Source organism: Ascidia mentula, chromosome 8, assembly GCF_947561715.1.
Source record: "Ascidia mentula chromosome 8, kaAscMent1.1, whole genome shotgun sequence".
Taxonomy (NCBI): Eukaryota; Metazoa; Chordata; class Ascidiacea; order Phlebobranchia; family Ascidiidae; genus Ascidia; species Ascidia mentula.
Window position 1 is genome coordinate 15,652,444 of NC_138573.1, and position 22,212 is coordinate 15,674,655.

At 37.7% G+C, this 22,212-nt stretch overlaps 3 protein-coding genes and 1 long non-coding RNA gene across 4 annotated transcripts; 3 read left to right on the forward strand and 1 right to left on the reverse strand.

The window, feature by feature from the left end:
- The first annotated feature begins 1,296 nt into the window (after nt 1-1,296).
- LOC145910751 (guanine nucleotide exchange factor for Rab-3A-like) lies at nt 1,297-7,231 on the forward strand. The gene is made up of 8 exons (XM_082997952.1): nt 1,297-1,565; nt 1,930-2,103; nt 2,232-2,352; nt 2,598-2,752; nt 2,882-3,174; nt 4,368-4,467; nt 5,383-5,449; nt 5,711-7,231. The coding sequence occupies exons 1-8, from the start codon at nt 1,428-1,430 to the stop codon at nt 5,791-5,793; spliced, it is 1,131 nt and encodes a 376-aa protein (XP_082854078.1). The 5' UTR covers nt 1,297-1,427; the 3' UTR covers nt 5,794-7,231.
- Nucleotides 7,232-9,628: 2,397 nt separating this feature from the next.
- Nucleotides 9,629-11,302, forward strand: LOC145911520 (uncharacterized). The gene is made up of 3 exons (XM_082998900.1): nt 9,629-10,471; nt 10,581-10,635; nt 10,778-11,302. The coding sequence occupies exons 1-3, from the start codon at nt 10,357-10,359 to the stop codon at nt 10,959-10,961; spliced, it is 354 nt and encodes a 117-aa protein (XP_082855026.1). The 5' UTR covers nt 9,629-10,356; the 3' UTR covers nt 10,962-11,302.
- A 1,596-nt stretch (nt 11,303-12,898) lies between these two features.
- LOC145911813 (uncharacterized) lies at nt 12,899-14,113 on the forward strand. Its single transcript, XR_014403265.1, has 3 exons — nt 12,899-13,318; nt 13,408-13,462; nt 13,756-14,113. It is a non-coding gene; the product is annotated as an uncharacterized LOC145911813 (long non-coding RNA).
- Nucleotides 14,114-14,853: 740 nt separating this feature from the next.
- Nucleotides 14,854-22,175, reverse strand: LOC145910156 (ubiquitin carboxyl-terminal hydrolase 22-like). Its single transcript, XM_082997179.1, has 12 exons — nt 21,989-22,175; nt 21,821-21,915; nt 21,458-21,584; nt 21,200-21,278; nt 20,722-20,843; nt 20,495-20,596; nt 20,109-20,263; nt 19,463-19,716; nt 19,108-19,240; nt 18,881-19,028; nt 17,304-17,431; nt 14,854-15,235 (listed from the first exon to the last, which is right to left on the reverse strand). Exons 1-12 carry the CDS (start codon nt 22,103-22,105, stop codon nt 15,043-15,045), a joined length of 1,653 nt encoding a protein of 550 aa, XP_082853305.1. The 5' UTR covers nt 22,106-22,175; the 3' UTR covers nt 14,854-15,042.
- Between the last annotated feature and the right edge of the window lie 37 nt (nt 22,176-22,212).

Consider the following 22,212-nt stretch of genomic DNA (forward strand, 5'->3'; position numbering starts at 1 on the left):
CTATATCGTGCAAGCTGAATAATGGAAAACTTTACCCAAAAATTGAACCCAAGATTTTGACCGTGTTTTTAAGTTCTCTGGAAAAAAACAAAAATGGTGATACGATGACGAAGGAAGTTATACAATTAATCCACTCTAAGCAAGGTATTTGTAATTTTGTGTGTAGTAAAAATCGGCTATTTGGTTGCATAATACATCAAACTAGGATAAATGTACTATATTCCGCTTTGAACCTCAACTGCCACATGACCAACTGTGTAGGCTATATACCTGCGCGATACGCAATGTAAAAGCCATCAGAAGCCTGTCTCCGATGCATTTTCACGTTTCGCGTGTGTGTTTGCGTCATCACTTCCAACGCCACGTTTTTACAAACATTTATTCTTGTTAACCATGTTCGGTATTAATTGTTATACCGCGACAAACATAGGCTACATCAAAAGATGTTGATTAAGAATTAGTGTATTTTTACAAGTTCCTAGAAAGCTAAATTATGTTCGTTTAAACTTTGAAGTTTCGGATTAGTTTCAGGATCAACGTTTTTGTAGCATGTGCTGTTTTTCTTTGTGTCAACTTGGCTGTAAGTGCCACATCATATTTCCCTGCATAGTGTTTCTTCAGTTTGTTGGAACAAAAACTAATCCTAGTAACTTTTGAATGACTGGAGGTAAAATATATAATGGCACTTATGTTTCTGGTGGATGAGCATTAAGTTTTCCTCTGAAAAATCGTAAATGACAAACAAGGCCAGATGCAGAAAAACAATGTTACTGTGGAAAATGACTCACGTGCGATAGCAGATAAATCGTACTTTTGTGCGGCGATGCGTGACACCAGCTGACGTATAAAAACAAAACTTCTTCCTTGTTAGGTTCAATCGGTCGGCGGCTGTTTTTAACGTGTTGGTTTGGCAGCGTTGTTGGTAAACAAGTCCGTGTTACGCATTTTGTAGTATGCAGGCTGTTTTGGTGAATGTAATTTATGACGGTAAGGATTTGTGACCGAGTTTATCATAAAACGGTTGAGTAATAGTTTATATTCTGATACGTAAACTAAAGTGTCATAAGAATGTTCTGTTCAAAACCTATTTTACTATGCATTCGATTCGAATAAAGGTAAACCGAAATGGTGCTGTACTGCAAAAACGTTACAACCTAATTGAAAAGTATGTCCTTCCTCTTCGATTGTTTCCGAAATTTTATCAGAAACCTGTACATAAAATGTTAATATGCAATGATATACGAACAATGTTGGCCAGTCCACGCACAATCAACGTTTTTTTGTGTGAACAGTATGGTAAGGTGTAGTGTATTCATTAGAGTATCAGTCATTGGTGAGTATTGCAAGCATTGAAAGGCAATGCCTCAACATATCTGCTGGTGAAATCTTGAAGTTGCTTTTTGAGATTACTTTTGAATGACCAGAAGATGGAAAATGGTGTTGAGTCGGGTTCAAAGAGCATAATGACCCTTAACCACGGCAAGATCCAAAATGGTGTTAGCTCGGATGAAGTTGACTTGATATGTGTGGCACAGATGCAGCTGGAATTGGATAAACTGAAATGCGTAAGATGGCCTTCACCTGAATAAACATTGTGTTGCCTTGTTATCTTGTTTTGTTAGGTCAATTATCAATACAATTAGATTTACAATTCTTAAACTGCAATTTGATTGTAAACATGTCTCATCACTACACATTTTCTCTCAAACTATGGAGAAAGTTAGGGACATATGTTATGCTGTTATATAATTTAAAAATGGACAATAGACAATATAGCATTTGCTGAGATGAGTACGTACACAGTTATATGGAGAAAGTGTTTAAAAAGATCAAAATGCTTAACACTACATATAAACTAAATATATAAATCCTGCTATTAGATGTATGTTGGGTTTGCATGTGACAAGTTAACATAATTTTATGATTCAGGAGTTAAAAGACAAAAATGTGGAGTGTAAAAGACTGCAAGACAGTCAGCTAAAAGTGGAGGCAGAAATAGAAGACTTGACTGCAAGTTTATTTGAAGAAGCAAACAAGATGGTTTATGATGCTAACGTTAAGCGCCACAAAGCTGAAAAACAACTGGCTGAAGCAAAAGGAAATGTAAGAAATGTTTTGGTTGCTAACATTTCCATTTGTAAATTGTGTTGCAAAAATCAAATCAGGTCTAATTAAAATGCAAGGTCTGACAAAGGAATTTTTTTCATACTGCCATGGTGTTTTTGTATAAGATTGACGCTCTTCAAACTGAGGTGGAAGCCCTGAAATCTCTTGTCATCACTTCAACACCTAGCAATCCCAACCAGTGCTCTCATCCACAACTAATCAAGAAAAAAGATGAGAACAAACTAAGTAAGACTATACTGAGAATTCTCTGTTCTCTGCAAAAACAAATTTATGTTCATTATGAACAGAGTATTGTTTACTCCTGTTATGTCCAGGCCTAAATTATTTATGTCTATGATTATGTGAGCTCTGGAGTAGTGTGATGAAGCTGGGATGTTTATTTACTCAAATGTCATTAAACCTAGTATGTTAGAGTTAAAAGTGTAATCCATTAGATTTTTCACTAAAATAATTTAAAATTATGTGTTAAGTGTCACCACTGCGACGTCACAGGAGAAACAATAGCCTCATCGAAGCAGAAAAGACCAAAGAAGCTGAATCGTCATCTTGCAGCACAAGTATTCACGAATTCACTGTGTCTAATGGCACTTGTAATGCAAACAACTTTAATAACATGAACAAAGAGGTACACAATATTTCTATTAATAGTAAATCTTTGTTGTGGTAGATTTTGTGGCATATTCTCCTCAAAGACATATGTAATCATAGACACTGTTTTGTTTTTGTGCCAACCTGCCCTGTGTGTTCATTGTAGATCGATCGGTGCCTGTTTAACGAGATCGACAAATGGCACAGGGAACTCCACAACTCCCTAGAGACAGGCACGCCAGATGGGAGATGCAATTGTCATCAGGCCACCACTGGCGATGCAAAAGCATTGACTGATTGCATTATGATCACACAATCTCCTTTCATGAGCAGAGTCTACAAAGAGGACATTGCTCTTTGCTTGACTTTTCAAAATGAAGACTTATCGGATAGGGTTTCTCAATGTATTCACAACAATTCATTATCAGTGGAGCTCATTTCCAACCCTCTTGTTTTGGAGTAAGTTTTTTTCATACTGTATTGTCTGTTTTCCTCAAGGCGTATAGCTATGGTAATGTAACAAAATGGCAGAGAGGTAAATAGTTATTTTTGCTCATTTAGGATTTTTCAAGCACATTTTTTTTCTCATGTCAAAGCATTTGTATAGGCCTGCTGTCTTGAGATACAATATGTAGTGCTGAGTCATTTACATACTGCAATAAACTGATCAGACACATGGTAAGCATTTCCTGTCCGTCAATCGGAGATGCAGACAGCTGAATTATGACATCACAAGTAGTTTTGTCATCACGTTTTGAAACGTTTTGGGTCATTTTTCATTCTAACTGAAGTCCCTATTTTATCAATTTTCTCCACCTTAGTCATGGTACTATGTTTTGGTTGTTGCCTTAAGTATGTTCACACAAAGCCCAAACATTAATTAGCCCATGCTGACACCTGCTTTGTCGCTTGTAACTCGGAAGTCACCTAATCTATAAGGGCAAGGTGTTTATAATTTTATACAACACAACTGAACCTTAAAATTAAAGGTTATAATGTTGATGACTTAAACATTTGCTAGACGTTTAGACTTGTTAAATTACATTTAAAATCACAGACAATAATATGGATAAGTGTAATCCTTTTGAAATCATTTTTTAATTTCATGTGATAAGGTGCAGAAGCTTATCTTTGCAAATTCTTAACAATCTGTTGTCACAACAACATGAGTGAACATGGCATTGGCTGCTGACAACTGGTGTTAACACTTGGTTTATCATCACCTTGGGTCATACTATGTCTTGTAAACCTATTAATGATAAAACCAATGTCCTGTACCAAGCTGTCCAGCAACCCATTTCCTGAGGGAATTTGTTTCCTTAATTTTGTGTGGGTTACAACAGTTCATTTTTCCCCAATGGAAATGTATTGATTTGAATTTTGCCTTTTGTGGGATTGGACTATTTTTTGTGGAAACTGTGCAATGATATACATTTTAATTCCAAACTGTTGTAAGTTTCGAGACATCTCTTACCAGATTATATCACAGATGTGTGGTTTTGTCACTTTATATTTACCGATATACCATTTTCATGCAATTCATCCATTGTATTGGCACACATAAATAGTGAGGAAATGTGCTTGGCACACAGATTTGCTCATAAAATTCCCCCAATTGCTCCGTCATCATTAACAGTTTCCTTACGCAACAGGAAATGCAGATTGTCTGGAGTGGTTACACAATGTCGACACCGTGTACGTCTCGATGAATCTGATCAATATTTCCCGATTTCACAGTCGTGCAGAAATCGAGTAAGTTTGTTTCAGATGTTACATAATGCCTGTTGTTTTGTCTACTGCATTCTTGTTTAAATTATCAGAATAATACATGTCCAGCATGTCACCCATAAATAGGTGTTTAGTATTTTAAATAACAATTTTGTAAATACCAAGCAGTATACTATGGTTAACTGTTAATCTTATAATGAGGATCATGATAAACACTAAATTATGGCATGGTAATCGCTATATATATCACAACATCATTGTCCAAATGTCATTTAAAAAGAGCATCTATCAAACGTTTGGGTGACGTCAATAGTGAATGTGGAAGGATATGGTTTTGTTTAAATACAGAACAGTTAACATTAAAAAAAAGTGTTTTAAAAATCTTTACGCACTAATGGTGCTGCATATTTTAATTTGTACTCCCTCCTCAACAATATCACTTAAACCACATTTACATGGGTAGTATAATGCTGAAAAAGTGCGTTATCTGCCATGGCACATCTGTGTGTGTGCTCCCTTGTGTGCAGCTGGCATATCACTGTTTGAGTGGTGTAAGAGCTTTGCAAGTATGGGCTGTGAACTGTCCCATCTCACACAATCATGTTCTCCCCTTGTGGTTCAAATAAAATTCCTCTGTCATTTTGTTGTACAAGTAATTTGAAGCTGTAATAAATCTCACAATGGAAGGTGAACTTGTAATTGCTTTTGAGGCATTTGTGATCAAGGTGTTGCCCCAGGGGCGGTCACTAAAGAATTTTAATTTAATTGCCGATTAGAACCTTCACAACCTGCATGGAACCTCAAATGTTTACACTGCCGCTGGCAAATAACATATTTATATGATAAGGTGTCAACACTTCTTACACTATATATCTGAAATCAGTGCTATGTTGCTTGAAAACAACCCTGTGCAGTTTAACTGTTTCCTCTATTTTTCAGTTGACAACAGTTTGCGATTTCCTTACCTACATCCGATATGTGAGGCAGGGTCTTGTTAAACACACAGGTAAACATTTTACATTTCCTCAATTCAAAAGCAACACAGCTAAAATTCTGCACTCAAATAAAATTTATTCTTGAAAATCATGAAGAGAAAGTGAATCTTATCATAATCCCTTTTCTGTCAAGTGCTAACACAATATTTGCTGGATGTTGTTGGTGTTTGACTATTTTCAATATAAACTTCTAAGAAATAGGCTCTTTATTGGAAATTGTAGAGTAATTAGGACGGCAATTGTGGTAAAATTGTGAAATTGATCCGTTGCAGTTGAACAAATCTACTGGGAGATAATCAAGCTTCGAATGGAGATGACTTTTGCCCGATTGGGATATTTCCGTGATCAGTCATAACCTGGGAGGAATTTGTTTTCTTATCTCTACCTGCAACTTCTTCAATGCATGTTTATTTGGATCTAAGCCAGTGGTTGATTTGACAACATTTGTTCAAAAGTTACATTTAATTGTGCCAGAAGGACAGATTATTAAAATATTTGTTCATTTTTCTGCACATTACCTGGGGTTAATCAATGATTGCAGAAAAAGTGTAGTAATGGATGAACTTTGATGTTTAATTCACACAAAAGTTTTTGTAAAAAGAATGTTTGAATGATTTCAATCTTGTCAGTGGTGTAGCAAAAGGAGTTTCTTTTGTGTTGTTTTGTGTGCTGGCGAGTTTCCGACCATCAACTGTTCCAATTTTGCTCCACAAATTACATTATTTTCAATCTGTGTGTAAACATCAACTTCAATCCATTTCAACTCCCCTCAGGAAGCTTGTGTGCATGCTGCTTGCATTTTTCAAGCTTCTTCTAGCAATGTATATTGTTTTTAGGACTTTTTTCATCGTTTAAATTGCTGCTACAGTTCTTTTGTTGCCATACTTGGTATACAGACACAGTACACCTCTGCTAACGGCGCTGCCTTTACTGTTAAACAGACTGTCGAATGCACAATGTTCTCTCATGATGTCTATACTTGCATTTTTCCATGTGAACATGTACTGATACCATTAGCAGTGTAGTTTGTACCTTTTGTAAGAAGTGCACGCTTGTGTACACAACAAGTGTTCACTGTTTCATGAAATGCATGTACACACTTTCATAACTTTGTCCTATATTACTTTCGTGTTATCTGTGATCCTTGTCTATACTCAAATGTACGTCCATCAGATTAAACAGTAATTGTGCAATGTTATTTTGCTTGGCTTTCCTTGTTCTTGTCAACAGTTGTCCACACCATGCTCCTTCTTGCAGTGTTGTGTTGTTCTACCCCCCTCCGCTGTGTTTGAAGCAGCAAATTTCACTTTCCCGACAGTTTCTTACAGTGATAATCCCACCATTATTTTCCATACTTGATTTGGTTGTGGAGTTATGAGAAGTTATTGGAAAAACCGCCCCAACATAGCAGACAAAAACATGTTTTTTCTGTCGATGTTTTAACATTTTAGCGCAAAGTTTCTGATTCAACTTTGCCTTTTTGTTGTCTCTTCCTTCTATTGCCTTTTAAGGAAGGCACCATTGTCAACTGCACTGGGCACACATTTTTGCCGCTATAGATTGTTATTAAACGTTGCACCGAATTTCTCATATATTTCTGCCGTAACGGACAAAAGTGTCTGGAACGAAATTATTTGGATATAACAGGGTCCATTGTCGTGTTATCAATCGTTTACTATCTATACGTATATGCGTTTCTTTTTCATATGTGCTCTATATCTGCCATTTGTGTTATGTTACTATTCTTACTTAATGTTCCTTTGGTGGTCGACTTGAAAATAAACGAAATTTCGCAACAACAAATTTCTAGCCGACGCAACAGGAGGCGTGCTCTCTAGTAAATGTCGTCGATGCACTATAGGCCTGTTAGTGAAGGTGCATGTTTGTGATTAGACGTCTGAAAACTGGCAGAAAATCGATCAATGCGATGAATATTTAACATATAATTGCTTATGTCTGTCAACAACGCTGATACGTGAGAATCCAATAATTGTGTCATCACTGCCTGGTTAATCAGGGCTTCTAAACCTTCTTTGCTTTTGATTAAATCCCTTCAACAACAAAAAATCCTGCGGAAGCATACACGTTACGATATTGCGCAAACAACTTATACAACTAATAGTGTGGCACACAAAGTTTAACCCACAAAAGGCAATTTGCTTTGCCACAACAAAAATTACATTTTGCGACTCCATTTCGGGTTCGATAAGCTGTGGTCATGAGTACTTGTAATCAAGCCATGTCAAGGTGCAAAGAATGCAAAGCATCCCTTGTTGACATACGATTGATTTTTCCGTGAACTTTTGGCAATTAATACTAATGTGTAAAGTAACCGTGCGTTTTTTTTTAGTTATCTCCATTACGTTAAAACCGTTAGTCTGTCGCTCCATTAAATGATATTAAATGAACCTCCGTGTATAAGTTGACATAAGGTGGACGTCGGTAGATCCGGATGGGATTTATCCAACAATTTTTGTCCGAATTAAAGCGAAGTTCCGAATTCTCCGAAGACCACTTAATCAAGCCTGGCGCTATGTAGTTACTATAGGAACATCCCCAAATTCATCAAAATTAAAACATATTTGTAACCTGAAAACTTTTCAAGCACCGTCACATCCGATTCTAATCTATGCACTGATTACCACAAAACATAGAGCGAATAAAAATGAGTAAATTTGGTACGGATTAAATTTTCTGGATTATCCGAAACGTTCTAGTTAGAATATAACTTGCTTAAGAATTATTGGTATCTCCACTTTCGTACGAATATCCATGCAAAATAACTAACGTTTTGCTGAGTCGTTTTTTTTGTGCCCTGTTAAAGCTTAGCCAACAACAAAAATAGACTTAAAGTCAACCATAAAATTAAATTATAGCATTCTATTATTTGGGCTAGGTAGCCCTATCTAAATAGGTTAGGTCTGCTTAATGTTACAACATTACTATAAAAGTGGCTGTCTTTCAATCGCCTCAGCAGAATTACTGTCGTTGTACACTTTTTACATGCGTCGAACCCATTGTTTGGCCGCAGCATAATTTAAGATCTCGGTTTTTATACACAGCAGTCATATTTCATGCAAACCTTTTTATACACAGAAAAGTTTTGACAAATAGTCTGGACAACTTTTTTACAAATTTTTTTGGTAAAACAGATCAAATATGCCAAGGTATATAGCGCCACATGTGGTAGAGGGACATAGTTGTTTCAACCGTTTGGTGTAGCAAGCGAGCTTCATGCAGAAAATGTTCTCAGTTTAGGATTACTAGCGGTTTGAACTGAGTGGTTAACAAAGAAATGGCTTGGTTGGTGTTTTGGAGGAATAGTAAAAGGGTACTTGGAACGTTTTTATGTTCCAGTGTCTATTTAATACAACAACAAGACAAAGTTGACTTATGTTGAATTAAACCAGCATATTATTACGTACTTGGGCGCTGATGATAAAAGACGACCATTTTTTTCTGCAGACAAACACACATCTCATGGCCGCTATTGGTAGCAAGCTAGCAAGACATATAAGTCACGTGACTTACATTTCCGCAAACATTGACTGGTGTTGCATCACAGTACAAAAAAATTAAATCAGGCTGCGGTTTGCCAGAGCAAACAGTCTGCATGTGTTCTTATGGTAAAGAGGAACTTGTTGTTTGATAATTTAAGCATAAACAATGTGTTTTGTGCGGATATGTGGTGCTACTGCCTCTGTGTGTTTGAGAATTTAAATTGGAAAGGAGCGATGTATGGGATATGGTGTGAATACATCAGTGTATAGCAAAGCCGTGCTACAATCATTATGTTATCAAGATATTAGATGTACGAAATTAGCGGTGGCATTTTAAGCACTACATGAATAAATTGCTGGCTTAAGTAGCTGCGTAGCACCATAGAATACTGTTTTAGTATTCTATGGTAGCACCAACGGAAGCTGTAGCTGTTTTGGTGAGTGTGCCAGACATCGTGAGATGGACTTTGAAGCTAAAAGCTGTTGCGTATTACAATTCACCAGACGACCGCGTGTGCCAACCCAGCAGGTCACGCGACATCTTTTGAAAACATTTAAATACACTCTGTTTCCAGCACCAGAACCAGCAGTGTGTCACCGCGGTTACGTAAGGAAAGGGGAAAACATCACGCTGCGATCACGCAGCCGGCGCGTGGTCGGTTGCCGACACGCGCTTTGTTCAGTTCGTCGTTGAACTGGCAAGGGTTCGCTGAGAAAATTGAGAAGCGCTGCATCGATGCAGCGAGTAGTGGTAGCGACTAGTGATAACAAAGCCGCCACAAAGAAAACATATCGAAGCTGATCTTTGCATGTTTGGACTTCCTGCTGGAAAAGTTTTGAAGTGGTTACGTTTAGTTTAGGCAGCGGTCTTGATAGACAAAACGGAATGACATATTTACATAATTGCTGATTTTCATATTTTTAATCCTATATAATGTATTGATGTCTGCACATCAACTGACAAGCAGGAAATTGGAGCTTACACGGTTGATGTTGCTATTGCGCAACATTTAGCAAGCACGTTAATAAAAGGGATAGTGTCAAATGAACAGCACGCGGTTGTCAGTGGCAACACTTTTGTGAAGACCAAGTGCTAAAATATACATTTTTTTGTATTACAGCAGTCTTTACATTTACCAGTTTATTTCAGCTTTGGGTAGATGTATTGGCTGGTTTATTACACCAGCTATACAATGCACATAACAAGCTTGTGCAATGCTGTAGCCTATTTAGGAATTCAAGAGGTTGAGTTAAAAATAGGCAGAGAAATTTATTTGTGTAAACAAGTATGAAAAAGTCAAGCATTCGAGTACTGTGTTCAAACTATACTAGTGTTTTTTGCTTTTTGCTAGAGCTGTAGCACGTACTTTCTAGCTGTTGTCTTTTGTGTTGTTTGCAAACAAACACTGTTTGCCAAAATGTCTAGTGTACCGAGCATCACTGCTTTTGTAGCAACTCAAGCTTGTCATGGTACTGAAGAGAATGTACCAAAATCGCACCAAAACTATAAGAAAACGCTTCCTGCAGAAACAGGTACGTTTGAATTTGTATCATTGCACAGGTGCAAGTAGGACTGATATGCCCAATCTTGCCTTTTCACATTTTGGCAACTGCTTTCAAAAGATATGTTTTGTTTGTTTAGAAAAGTCGTGGTTGTCTTCGATGTTCAACAAATTTACTCTGATTGGCCATGATGGGTGAGTAAAACAAACCTGCTTTATAGTTAGCTAGCAAGTGGTTACCATGGGGTATATTGTCTGCAAAAATATTGATGTTTAACTGAATGGCAATTTGAGAGTACCATTACACTTTTGAACAAAATGTTTTGTGGTTTGGCAGAATTCTGACAGCAGAGATAAAGCAGAATTCTGACATGGAAGCTCAAAGGCTGTCTAATCAAGAACATGACATTACATCCAGAGTCCGCCACCTTTCAGAGGCTAGCTCTGATGGGTCATCATCTCCACTTCCACCTTTATCTCCAAGCAACAAGGACACAATGCCTTCATTTCCAGAGCGATAAACTTTTGGCTGCATGCAAGAAATTTCTAAAACATTTAAAGAAAGTTCAATATTTCATGCAGTAGTTGCTAGTTTTTGCTCAGAAAAACTGGCACAACAATGTGCAGAAAATATGTAAATGCAAAAAATGTATCTTGACAATTTTTGTGTACTAGCGGAGTCTGCAACTGGTTTATTTCAAACAATGTACTTTGCATGGTGCTTGCTTAGAATGTGGGAAGCTTGCTTGGTTGTTAAGTATCCTCTTCTGTGATTTTGTCCATAGTTTTTCCCTGTTTTTTTTTTTCTTTTTATGTTTATGGAGCTGTTAAAAGTGTTAAATAAACCATGACAAAACATTTGTATGATTTGTATGTTTGACTACACTATTAATAACACACTGCAAGTTAAAATTCAACCTACTCTTACAAACCTATGTGCTAAATGTTTACGGCAAAGACTATACATCAGGTTGTGTGAGTATAAAAACCCTTAGTTGCATATTATAGATGCCTGAATTCATTACACTCCTACATGTTCATTTCATGCAAAACTTGAATTCAAGTCAAAAAGCTCAATAGTGTTTTTGAAAAAGAAAACAACATTTGCATATCGTATCGGTTGGAGTGTATTGCGACATCGAACTTACTATCTTAGACGAAGCACAACAGCTGTAGCCGCAGGTAATAAGTGGGCTTGTGTTCTTTGCAACGCGCAGTTAAAGCAAATATTGATGGCTGTATCTCGCTCAGCTATCACATCTGTAATCTGTGAGTAGGTCGGATGTTTCGTGTATATTTTGTTTACATCTTATACAGCACAACAATAAAAGATAATGAAGGCCTGCGCACAATTCCAACTCAAATTGTACACTTTTACTCGCAATAACATGTCACGACGGGAGGTAACGACAACCCTTAAAACAGACCGGTGATTTACACAGTGCCTCGATGAGCCGACAATTAGAAGCGCATGATCATGCTCGTATTGCGCAATGTATGGGTTACATAATTGTTTTGAACGCACGCTGCCGCAAGCCGAATGCGCAGTGGAATCCATTAAACTTTTGACGCTTTAAAGTTTCCTCTCTCATAAAGCTTTGATAAATTTATTGAGCCTTGTATGTTTTTATTCCAACCTTTATGTGAAAGGTCTTGTATGTTGATAATCAATGGTTTCCGGCATGTTGCCGTATTGTATTAAAGTATTAAGTGAAAAACCCTTACAGGGGTACTACTGACACTATATACCATCTATACCAGGAAAAGTCCGTGTAAACCTCTTCTGTATGTGTGCTGCAACCGCGGGTATTTTGCATGCAGTGGCCAACTCATGGGTCGACAACCTTTCCGTATCTTCAGGCCAAAGCTACACTCCGCCAGGTCTCAGCGGACCGTACTATTTTTCTACTGACATTTACGCTCCCTTCACTGTTTATGACGTTGTTGAACCTTGTGAATTTGGGGTATTTTACATGTATCGTCCCATTATTGGGTGAAGATAATCACCTTACTTTGCACCATAACATAATAGCAGCCGTCGGACCATAAAAAACTTTTTTATTTTTTTATTTAGGTCCGTATAGGTTGCCGAACCTAGCTTAACTTGCACGTGCAATCAATGCGCATAGTTGAAAGATCCTGTTTCAAGTTAACTGGAACTGGCGTTGACCTGTTAAGTAGTCCTAAGTATCGATAAAAGGCTATCAACCCTCACTAAATACACTGGCCTGCAGCTCATGTGTTCCCGCGTCTTGTTGCTCCACGTTGCAAAACAAAAATAGAACATAACAACCCGGTGAAACCCTTGCCAGCACCGTCTTTGTTCTTCACGTGTTCGTTCGATCAAATAACATATTCACAGAAACAATGGTCGAAAGGAACAATACTAAATTTCGCAATTTTTTCAGGCTGTCGGTATAAAGTGGCCTGGCTCGGCACAGGATGCGTCGCAATCGCTTCGGTCCCAGCGAGGTTGTTGATGTACATGACGTGAGAATAAATGTAATTAGCTGCTAAAAGAAAAAAATTATCAAGTTATTGCAGGCTCGTTGGATTCGCTACTTTCGCCGCTACCAAAGTAGCCTATTTCAGTTACCTGTAGTTGATTCGACTAATTCACTCTAGTTTAATCAGTAAAATTTTATGTTGCACAAAACTACTGAGTTTGCAATTAACTAACGACCTGCTTCATTCTAAAGCTAACAGACCTTTGACCTAGCATTTTCTTTTGGCCACTATCTAATATAAGTTTACGATATGTCGTGCGTTCCAAGCATCACCGCCTTCGTTGCAACGCAAGCACGTCCGAGCTCTGGTGAAGGAAACTGCCCAGAATACCAACAAACCTCAAAAAGCAAGATACATTCAACAGAAATAGGTGCGTTAAAAGTTCGTAACGCCATGTTAATACCAAATCTTTTGATGCTGAAAAGCAACCCTTAGTTAAGCTCTTCTGTTCTGTTTTAGAACATCACTGGCTATCTTCAATGTTCAACAAATTTGTTCTAATTGGACATGACGGGTAAGCGAAACAATCTGTTGTTTGGTGACATCGCAATTAATTTCATGCCATATCTCTGTGAAGATTATCATGATGTAGTTGTATAACACATTAAATTGGGTGCAACATAAGTGGAGTTAATAACTTTGATTAAAAAAAACAAAGCTAAGATGCTTGGTACTAGTACTGATGATGAACCAAGTATAGGTTCGAAACGTTTACTGAAAATAATTAACAGCACCTTAGATTTGGCTTTTTTATTCAACATTAAATTGTTTGCACCGCATTCCATCTAAACATGTATACTGTTCCAGAATTCTTACCACTGAAGCAATCCAGCATTCCGACTTAGAACGGCTAACTCCCAGTCCAATAACGAATGAGGAATGTGACATTGTGTCACGTGTCCGAAAATAAAATTGGTATCTTGCAAGCTACGATGCCCGCCCAAAAGCTTTATTTTTTGTTTTGTGTTAAAAACCGACGTTGCAGTTTCATGCTATATTCTTCAGGCCGGCATTTGTAATTAATCTGGGGTTCTGTGGATGATTCTATTTTCCGCCAACATCAAGACTTGTAGTTTTATATTATTTCTATTGCCTTTATGCTGATGTATGTTTTTTTATGTTTACAACGTTGTTCAAATTACATCATTATTACACCATAAAAATACGTAAACTGTGCTGTTGAACCAAGGCCGTTCTGAGTGTAGTTAAACTGCAACCTTTGGATAACGGTATGATCATGGTGATGGCTGAATATACATCCACTGTGGTTTGGTCCAAACGTTGACATACGCCCACGAAAAACAAACAACGCTTGTTAGCTTAACGGAGTTCAATAACCATATACGTCTAAAGTCACAATCAGGCTGGCGTCGTTTTCTTTCACAACACCACACGTCCCAAGAGCATATACAGTGCTACAAGTAGTCAAGTTTGCCCCTTCTTCGATGACGAAAACACAGAATCTGTCTGGTACATAATTAAACATGCATGTTTTTGACACAAGCGCCTATTCCAACTTTGGGCATCCTATATATAGTTAGGGTATGGCCGCTTTTTGAACAGTAACTGCTCGAAAATCAATTGCTGCCAGTTCCCCATTGCACAGACAATGCAAATTGCTGAATACTAATTAGCATAAATTACTACCGGTTATGACAGACATGTTTTATTGCTGCAGTACGGCTCTCCTGGCAATATTTTTATTACATCAACGTTCGGCCACCATGCAGCAGCCTTCATTGAGATGTAGAAAAATATAAATAATACAATGTGGAAAATGTATAGAGGCGCACAAACGTTGATATAATAAAATTATTGCCAGAAGAGCCGTACTGCAGCAAATCAGCATCTTTGTACAGAATTCTGATGCTCAACAAGCACTCATACAAACTCAATTGCCGCTATTGTATTTGGCCTTCAAAGTGGTCCACGATGTCCATAGTCGCAAAAAAGATAAAACAAAGAGTAATTAAAAATAAAGGGAAAGATGCTTTCAATTTCGACGGGAAAACAACAGTGCCTCTACAGCATGCCAGCTTGGAACTCATTATCAATTCAAGTTTATAATTGTCAGAAAACATTTCTGCATATCTATTAGTCATAATCGAGATACTGCTTGTGATAGAACAACAAGTAAGCCTCTGATTGCATGACATCCGGTATGGTTGCTTTTAGTATTGTGGCGTCGTTGCAACGAAACCACTGGTCTCCGTGCTGACGAACAAAGACTGAATAGTGGCCGCTCTGCAAGGATCCATGATGATTCACCACAGCAAACAGGGAGTACCTGTAATGATGGACATTTGTGAATTGTTTAATAGAGAATTGGTGAATGTATTTGTATGCTTTTTCACGCAAGTTGTTTCGCAAAATTTGGGCTAGTAAACCGTTTTTTTTTATTATCAGCTCGCCAATGTTTAAATCAGTTAGGTTGCAATACAAAAAATTCTAGGATTCAGTAATTTTTTGATACATATAGGCTGCACATTGGATTGTACTACGCACAAATGGGGCTTTCCATGCTGTTCAAGGGAGCACGAAGCGTAAAAACAAATTAGAATCGAAACTCCGCACCACAGTGGTTTTGCAAAACAGTGTAAAGGAACATTATGACGTCACAGATACATCGATTGTTGACCGGACACCAATTTCACGTGATGAAAAACAGTGCAATATCCCTCCCGCTTGAACCGCATTCGAAATCAACATGTGTTATGGAGAAATAATCACCGCAATAAACACTGTTTATTACGTCACAATGTGACGCACAGAGCTTTCGCAACTGCCCCCAACAAGGCTGATTTGACGCGCGGTATTGCCCAAGCGCTGTATGAGGTGTAACCCAAGGCCTTTCGGTTTTCGAAAGTTGCGTAACATTTACAGTAAGATCAGTCATGAAAGACGTACACGGGTTTTCGTAGCGGCACTCAACGTATTCGGTTACGTTTAATGCGATAGCTTTGCGCAGACAATGGGCTAATTTAAGACTGTCAACAACCAATACGTCCTCGCCGGGCCTTCCTTGGAAAACTTAAATGTTTTGTAAAGTTGATTTATTGGGATGTTCCGACGCCATAAACAGCATTATTTTGGTAAATACTAATACACCGGGACGCAAATTTGACACCAAACTTATAAGTCTATGTAATGTAGAAATCTGAGCGAATGTTAACGGTTTGGTGTGAATAAAGCAACCACCTGTAATTTTGTTTATATATTTAATTTGAAATACTACACAAACATTTTAGCTTAATATTCGCACAGATTTCTATGTTACAGAGGCTTATACATAGTTCAGGTTTGCGACGAATTTGTATCCCGTTGTATTTATATTTTTCCATTATTTTTACACGCGCGAATAGCCAACAACTTAGACCTGAGATTATATCAATAACATATGGTCTAGCTATACGAAAGTGCATTAAATGTTATGTATACGGCAAGAGACATCAACACATTAGTGCTAAGATTTAGTGGCAGCTTTTAGGAATTCGCCTTTGGTTGCGCACCGTGATAAGCAAAACTGCTTGGCTGCAATGTTGTTGCAATTTCAATACATTTTGCATCTGCGCAATTACTCCGATTAGAGCAACTCGAACAGTTCAACTAGTTCCTGTTCGTAAGGGTTGGCGGTACGAACGAACGCGCTTGTGAAAATAAACCTGGTGCGTGAGCTTATAACGTGACAGCGTTCGAGTGTCGTGGAGCTATGAATAACTTCGCATGTTCCGCAACAATATTTTTTTTTTAGTTTTAACGTTGTTGTGTTTCAATTAAATCGATGACCGTCTGTCCCAAGACGTTTTTATACCGTTGAAGATTTTAACGTATACGTGCAGATACTCCTTTTCAGGCAATAATTACTATATTATTCATTTAAGTCACTATAGTTACACCAAATTTATGTCACTAGTTACACCAAATTTATGTCACTGGTTACACCAAATTTATGCCACTGAGCACAGTAATTGTGAGTCACTGTTAGCAACAAACAGTCCCATTGATTTTGAGTACCGGATATTATTAGTGCTTAATCTGCGAACGTCTGTGTGCAAATGTAGTACAGCGCACAGGAATAACTGATGTCACATTCAGCAATTCGCCGAACGTGCGGTATATATGGTGTTTTATGACCTTTTCAGTGACATTTGACATTTTGTTATTTCGCCGATTTCTGATTTTCGGTATAATGTACTTTGTACCACGACTTACTAATGGTTCATATGCTACTTTTAATTTGTATATTACACGTCGAAGCATGACAATATGAACATTGCGAAATACCGACAGGCACATTGCACAATTACTCTCAACGCCGTCTAGTGGAAGACATAAAACGACCAAGCTGTACTTACTTGTTTTCCTTGAGCACGTCGTCGACAGTGTTTTCGTCTCTGGTGTTTACGCTTCGTCTCGATGCCATGAATGGACTCATGTCCAGATCCATGGGAAACGAAATGTAGGTCGGGATTTTACGACGCGACTGCGCATGGAAACATTGTAAATGCTGAGACACTAACAAGAGTATTTAACAGGTTTTATGAGTGTTTTTCGCCGATGAATCTGCGTGTTTAAAATTGGGTACGACTATTGTTATAGTCAGGACTACCATGCTGGTCTTGACCCCCAAATACGCACGCTTTTGATCAAAACTGTTTCAGTCATTTTTCCCGATTTCGGTGACATTATTAATTACGCTGGGATGACTATTTTTGGTCCAACAACGACACGGGCTCGTCTAACAATAAAAATCGCAAATGGAAAATGGACATATTTCTATTTCTAGGATACTGCTGTTGAAAATAGGCACGATATAAAAACCCCGGTTATACAAAGACCGAGTCGAAATTAAAATATTGCGTAGAGGTAAAACATATGCAGTTTAATCATGGTATGCTCATATGGTAGTCCAACTCCGACTTTCCATAGTCTCCGTCACGCATGAGTACTACAGAACTTCCAAAACGACTGGTGGTTATGGCGGTTTGTTGTCAATCAAGTGCACGAAGCGTTGTACAACTTAACGAAGTACTCAAGCGTAACGAACCCAAAACGTCACAATGGAACCCTTGAAGTTGGATTACTATAAGAGTATTATGGTTTAACCCTAACTTTCTTGAGCAGGTACAATTATTCATATGAACGATATGGGCACACTCTATAATACAGGTGCGGTCAAAAGTCTACGTCGTGCGAGGAGTTATGTATTTTTCCTCTGTTTAAAAGTTTCAGTCAAGGTTAGCTTCTTAATCCAAATGTTTTAGTTTGAATAAAAAAAAAAATCTTTCACTATAAGGAAACTTGTACCGAATTCTTGCCATTACGCGTTTTGAAAGAGAACAAAAAAAGCAGCTAAAAGTTGCAAACTCGGCCAATGTGAAACCTTTTATTCTTGCCTCAAACGCCTGTTTTTTCTGACGTGAAGGACAATTTGCATGTAACCGCAAAAACAGATTTCGTAAAGTTGTTGGCATTTTGGCATGACCTAAACCGTGTGACACATACCACTTCCTCTCCGCACCGTGGTTTACCTTAACAGGAATACACACACCGCCTATCACGTCTCGGTTCACGAACAGTTATGTGTGAGAAGAGGCTGCTGTCATTTCCTGAACACATCACTGCGCAACAACTGCAGTGTTTACGTTTTTCTTTGCAATGACGATTACAATCACAACAAAACTTTTTATAGTCGAATTAATGGAGATGTCTGCTTTAAATTGATGTGAAACGAATAAAAACTCGAACGTAATGCTCAAAGGCAATGTTATAAACGTTTGGCCTTTCGGCAAAAAAATGTCGCAATCTTTCGACAAAAACAGTGGCCCACTCAGCACACTTTAAAAATATTGTTGCCTCCACTGCTTATACAGAAAACATGTACTGTAATTATACTATGTCATGGTACAAATATGTGATACAAATAAGTTACCTTGTTGGTATGTTCGAATCTCTTCAAGTGAAAGCACAAAACTATGGGCAACTTATTCAACGTCAGTTGCTTGGTGGATTCTTGGTAGCTATGACAACGGCTGCACTTAATTTTGGCCGCGCTGCCAAGGTGTTCCGGTCGAGTGAACCTAAATCACGTGACACGCAACATGTTGGGTTTCTGATCGGGTCGGTAATCAGGGATATATTGAGAAGAAACCGCATTACCTGTTTAAACAATCTTTGAGCGACATGGGCCGTTGCTCTGAAGTCACGTTTACTCCTGCGGCGATAGGTGGCGCCATACCAGGTGCGTTGGTTTGCGTGGGTGACATGCAGTGCCATGGACTTGACATTGAACCTTACGACAATTGGCAAAGATTTAATTCATTTACATCGCATGTTGTTTATTTAGCACCAAAATAGTTGAGTTGTCTAACGAAATTGTTTGACTACGACTTGATCAAAAAAGCCCCAGTTGACTCACAAGTATAAGAAAAAAAGATTGCCCCAAACAGACGTGGGCTACGCTTCAAACTCGTAACTTTGAAACCACAAGATTCAAACAAATTTACCATCTTACCAGGAAGGTCGAGAGAAATGTCCCAGAATGGGTCGATTGTGGTCGAAACGCCACTGCACCGCTGACAAGTGACGTCAGACTGCCACCCACCGGTGAAGATTTGGTCGATAATACATCCGCATGGGTTCCCACTGCTGCCGTTGCTATCCTCGTCTACGCCGTTAACCATTTCCCGACCGAGGGAGTTGTCAGTGGAGCTTGTTGACGGTCGGCCCGTGATTACCTTGTTATTGTTGTTATTAACAACATCAGTGCTGAAACATAAGAATAATATTTTAGCAATAACGTCTATTGACCAGGATTGTAAGATTAAATTTAAGTTTAATTTTTATTATTCAAAATGGTTTCAGATGTGTTTTTGTGTGGATGTTGTCAGGCGTTTAAATTAGTTCTGATTCTTGAAGGAAAACATTTTATTGTATTTAAATTAATATTACCTCTTTGCCTAACCAATTGGCAGCAAACATTTTTACAGCAAAAGTAAAATAAAAAATATATCATAAAAATATGCACACTTGTGATCCACGAAAACACCTTAAAACAAAAAAGTTTGTAGCCATCTAAACTGACACACATCTGAATAGTTTGCCATGCAAATACCTAGAAAAGCTATTCTTTCACCACAGAAGTGTTCCACAGAACTCACCTCGCACTCAAGTGTTGATGTAACAAATCCAAAGCAGCGATGAGAAATTCATGGGCGTCTTGTTGTTCATATCCAGCGAGATGCCGTGCATTAGTCCACACTAGGTGGAGCAGTCGAAATGGAACATAAGCAGTTCGAACACCGGCATAGAATTCCTTAAAAAATGCTGTTTGTAGCTAAGGAATTATAAGAAAGATGTTACAACAAGAAAATTCTTTGTAATGCAAATACCAAGTATATACTTTGACAGCACCCAGGATAGGACTCCTAAAAATTACAAACAAACGCTTGTTCTATAATTCCTAGAAATTATAGTGAATCAAAAACAACAAGCTAGTCTACTATAACATTAATGAAAAATAACTTTGAGTACAAAGTGCTGTTACCTGAAAAAGGCTGGTCATTTCACAAACAAGACACTGTTCTTTTTCACACTCGTGCCTCTCAGCCAAGAAGTAATCTCTTAGCATCGGGGTGTGTACAAATGCCTGAAAATTTCATTTTTCCTTCATGTCTTATACCAAAGGTTTTTGACAAATTTTAAATACAAAACTTTCAGTCATGCAACTTTTACATCCAAAACGATTTTTCAAAATGACTGCAAAACCCATACCTGTAAAATGCAGTTCATAAAACAAGTGTTTCCCAGATTCACCAACCCTCTTAGACCAACATAACTGTCTGAAGCAATTTTTCTTCGTTTTGGATTCAATCGAAGACATTCCAACTCATCACCTGTAAATATTTTTGCTTTAAAATGCTGAAAAAAACGATGCTGATAAACATATGAAAGTCAAATTTACTGCCATATTAGAGGAAATCATAAACCAGACATTTTTAGACTTCTTCTCCAAACAATTTTTTTTAAAAAGTTTTAAAAAGACTACAAAATAACAATTAGTTGCATAAATAGAAATGGAATTTTGTCTTTTTGTAAACATCAGTTAAAAGTTTTTATAAAATGCAAGCAAAACACAATTACTATACATGTGAGTAAAACACTAAAAACAAAATTAAAAACTTGATTAAACATGGCCAAATTGATTGATACTAAAGTGCGACGATGGTGGTTTAAAAGATTTCGTTGATACCTGATGGTTCCCAGTAAGGCAATGTACTCAGTAGAGTTTCACTCCAGCCATTGAACTTGCAAACTTTTCTCCATTCATTCTAAAAAAATGGACAAACAAAATGAAAAGTGTACAAAACTGCTTACATCTACACATTTGGATTACTGGTTTCCCAAAGTTGTTTTTCATTTGAGAACAAGCGAGTTAATAGAACTTTGACGACAACTGGTTTTATAAAGTTGAAAAACTTGTGTTTTGCAATAAAATTTCTTTGCTAACCTGTGAAATTTCTTCAATTTGCTTGTCATAAATGTAATCTTGACAGTGAAAGCAGTATGTCTGTCCATAACTGAGGTCCATAGCAAGAAAATGGTTTGTGTCTTGTGCATGGCGATGAATATGATGCCTGAGCATAAAACAACATTTTTCTTTATTTGTGATACCATGCTGCTATCAAAGATCCTAAATATAGTGGCATGTTTTTCTGCATTATACTGCAAAAAAATTCGTATCACGCTAAGCTTTACATTGTATTTAAAAACCTAATAACAACAGAAACCGTAGGTTCATTTTGGAATGCAATGGACCTCTTCATATGTATTAAACAGCACAAACACATAGGTAACTATGTAGCTGTCCCACCTCTCGTAGCAGCCAAAGTAGATACAGTGTAGACATGTGTGCAATCTTCCAGAGTATGAGTTACAAACTTTACAAGTGCAGGATCTTGCCCGAACCTATATGAAAAAATAATGCAGGTAAAAAAACGCAGATAAATCACACAATACAAAAATAAAGCGGCCATGTTACCTGTCTTGCTTCAGGTGTGCTACAGTGGACAAGCCATTTTTGTGTAATCTTGAATGGCTCCAGGCCGTTCTGTTCCTTAAACGACGCGATATGCGGACAACATTGAATAGCAGTCATGATTAAATAAATAGAAAAAGCAAATCAGGAATCAGCTACCTATACCAAGTATTGTTAGTGTACACACGACATGAACTGCAACATAACGTTTTATGTGGCAATCATAA

Excerpts from the sequence above, each read along its gene's own strand:
- LOC145910751 (XM_082997952.1), top strand. The coding sequence starts at position 1,428 with ATGGAAAATGGTGTTGAGTCGGGTTCAAAGAGCATAATGACCCTTAAC. Across the intron at positions 1,566-1,929 it reads AATTGGATAAACTGAAATGC|GAGTTAAAAGACAAAAATGT; the intron begins GTAAGATGGCCT and ends TTTATGATTCAG. Across the intron at positions 2,104-2,231 it reads TGGCTGAAGCAAAAGGAAAT|ATTGACGCTCTTCAAACTGA; the intron begins GTAAGAAATGTT and ends TTTTTGTATAAG.
- LOC145911520 (XM_082998900.1), top strand. The coding sequence starts at position 10,357 with ATGTCTAGTGTACCGAGCATCACTGCTTTTGTAGCAACTCAAGCTTGT. Across the intron at positions 10,472-10,580 it reads AACGCTTCCTGCAGAAACAG|AAAAGTCGTGGTTGTCTTCG; the intron begins GTACGTTTGAAT and ends TTGTTTGTTTAG. Across the intron at positions 10,636-10,777 it reads ACTCTGATTGGCCATGATGG|AATTCTGACAGCAGAGATAA; the intron begins GTGAGTAAAACA and ends GTGGTTTGGCAG.
- LOC145910156 (XM_082997179.1), bottom strand. The coding sequence starts at position 22,105 with ATGACTGCTATTCAATGTTGTCCGCATATCGCGTCGTTTAAGGAACAG. Across the intron at positions 21,279-21,457 it reads AAATTGAAGAAATTTCACAG|AATGAATGGAGAAAAGTTTG; the intron begins GTTAGCAAAGAA and ends CCATTTTTTTAG. Across the intron at positions 20,264-20,494 it reads AAATGACCAGCCTTTTTCAG|GAATTCTATGCCGGTGTTCG; the intron begins GTAACAGCACTT and ends GCATTTTTTAAG.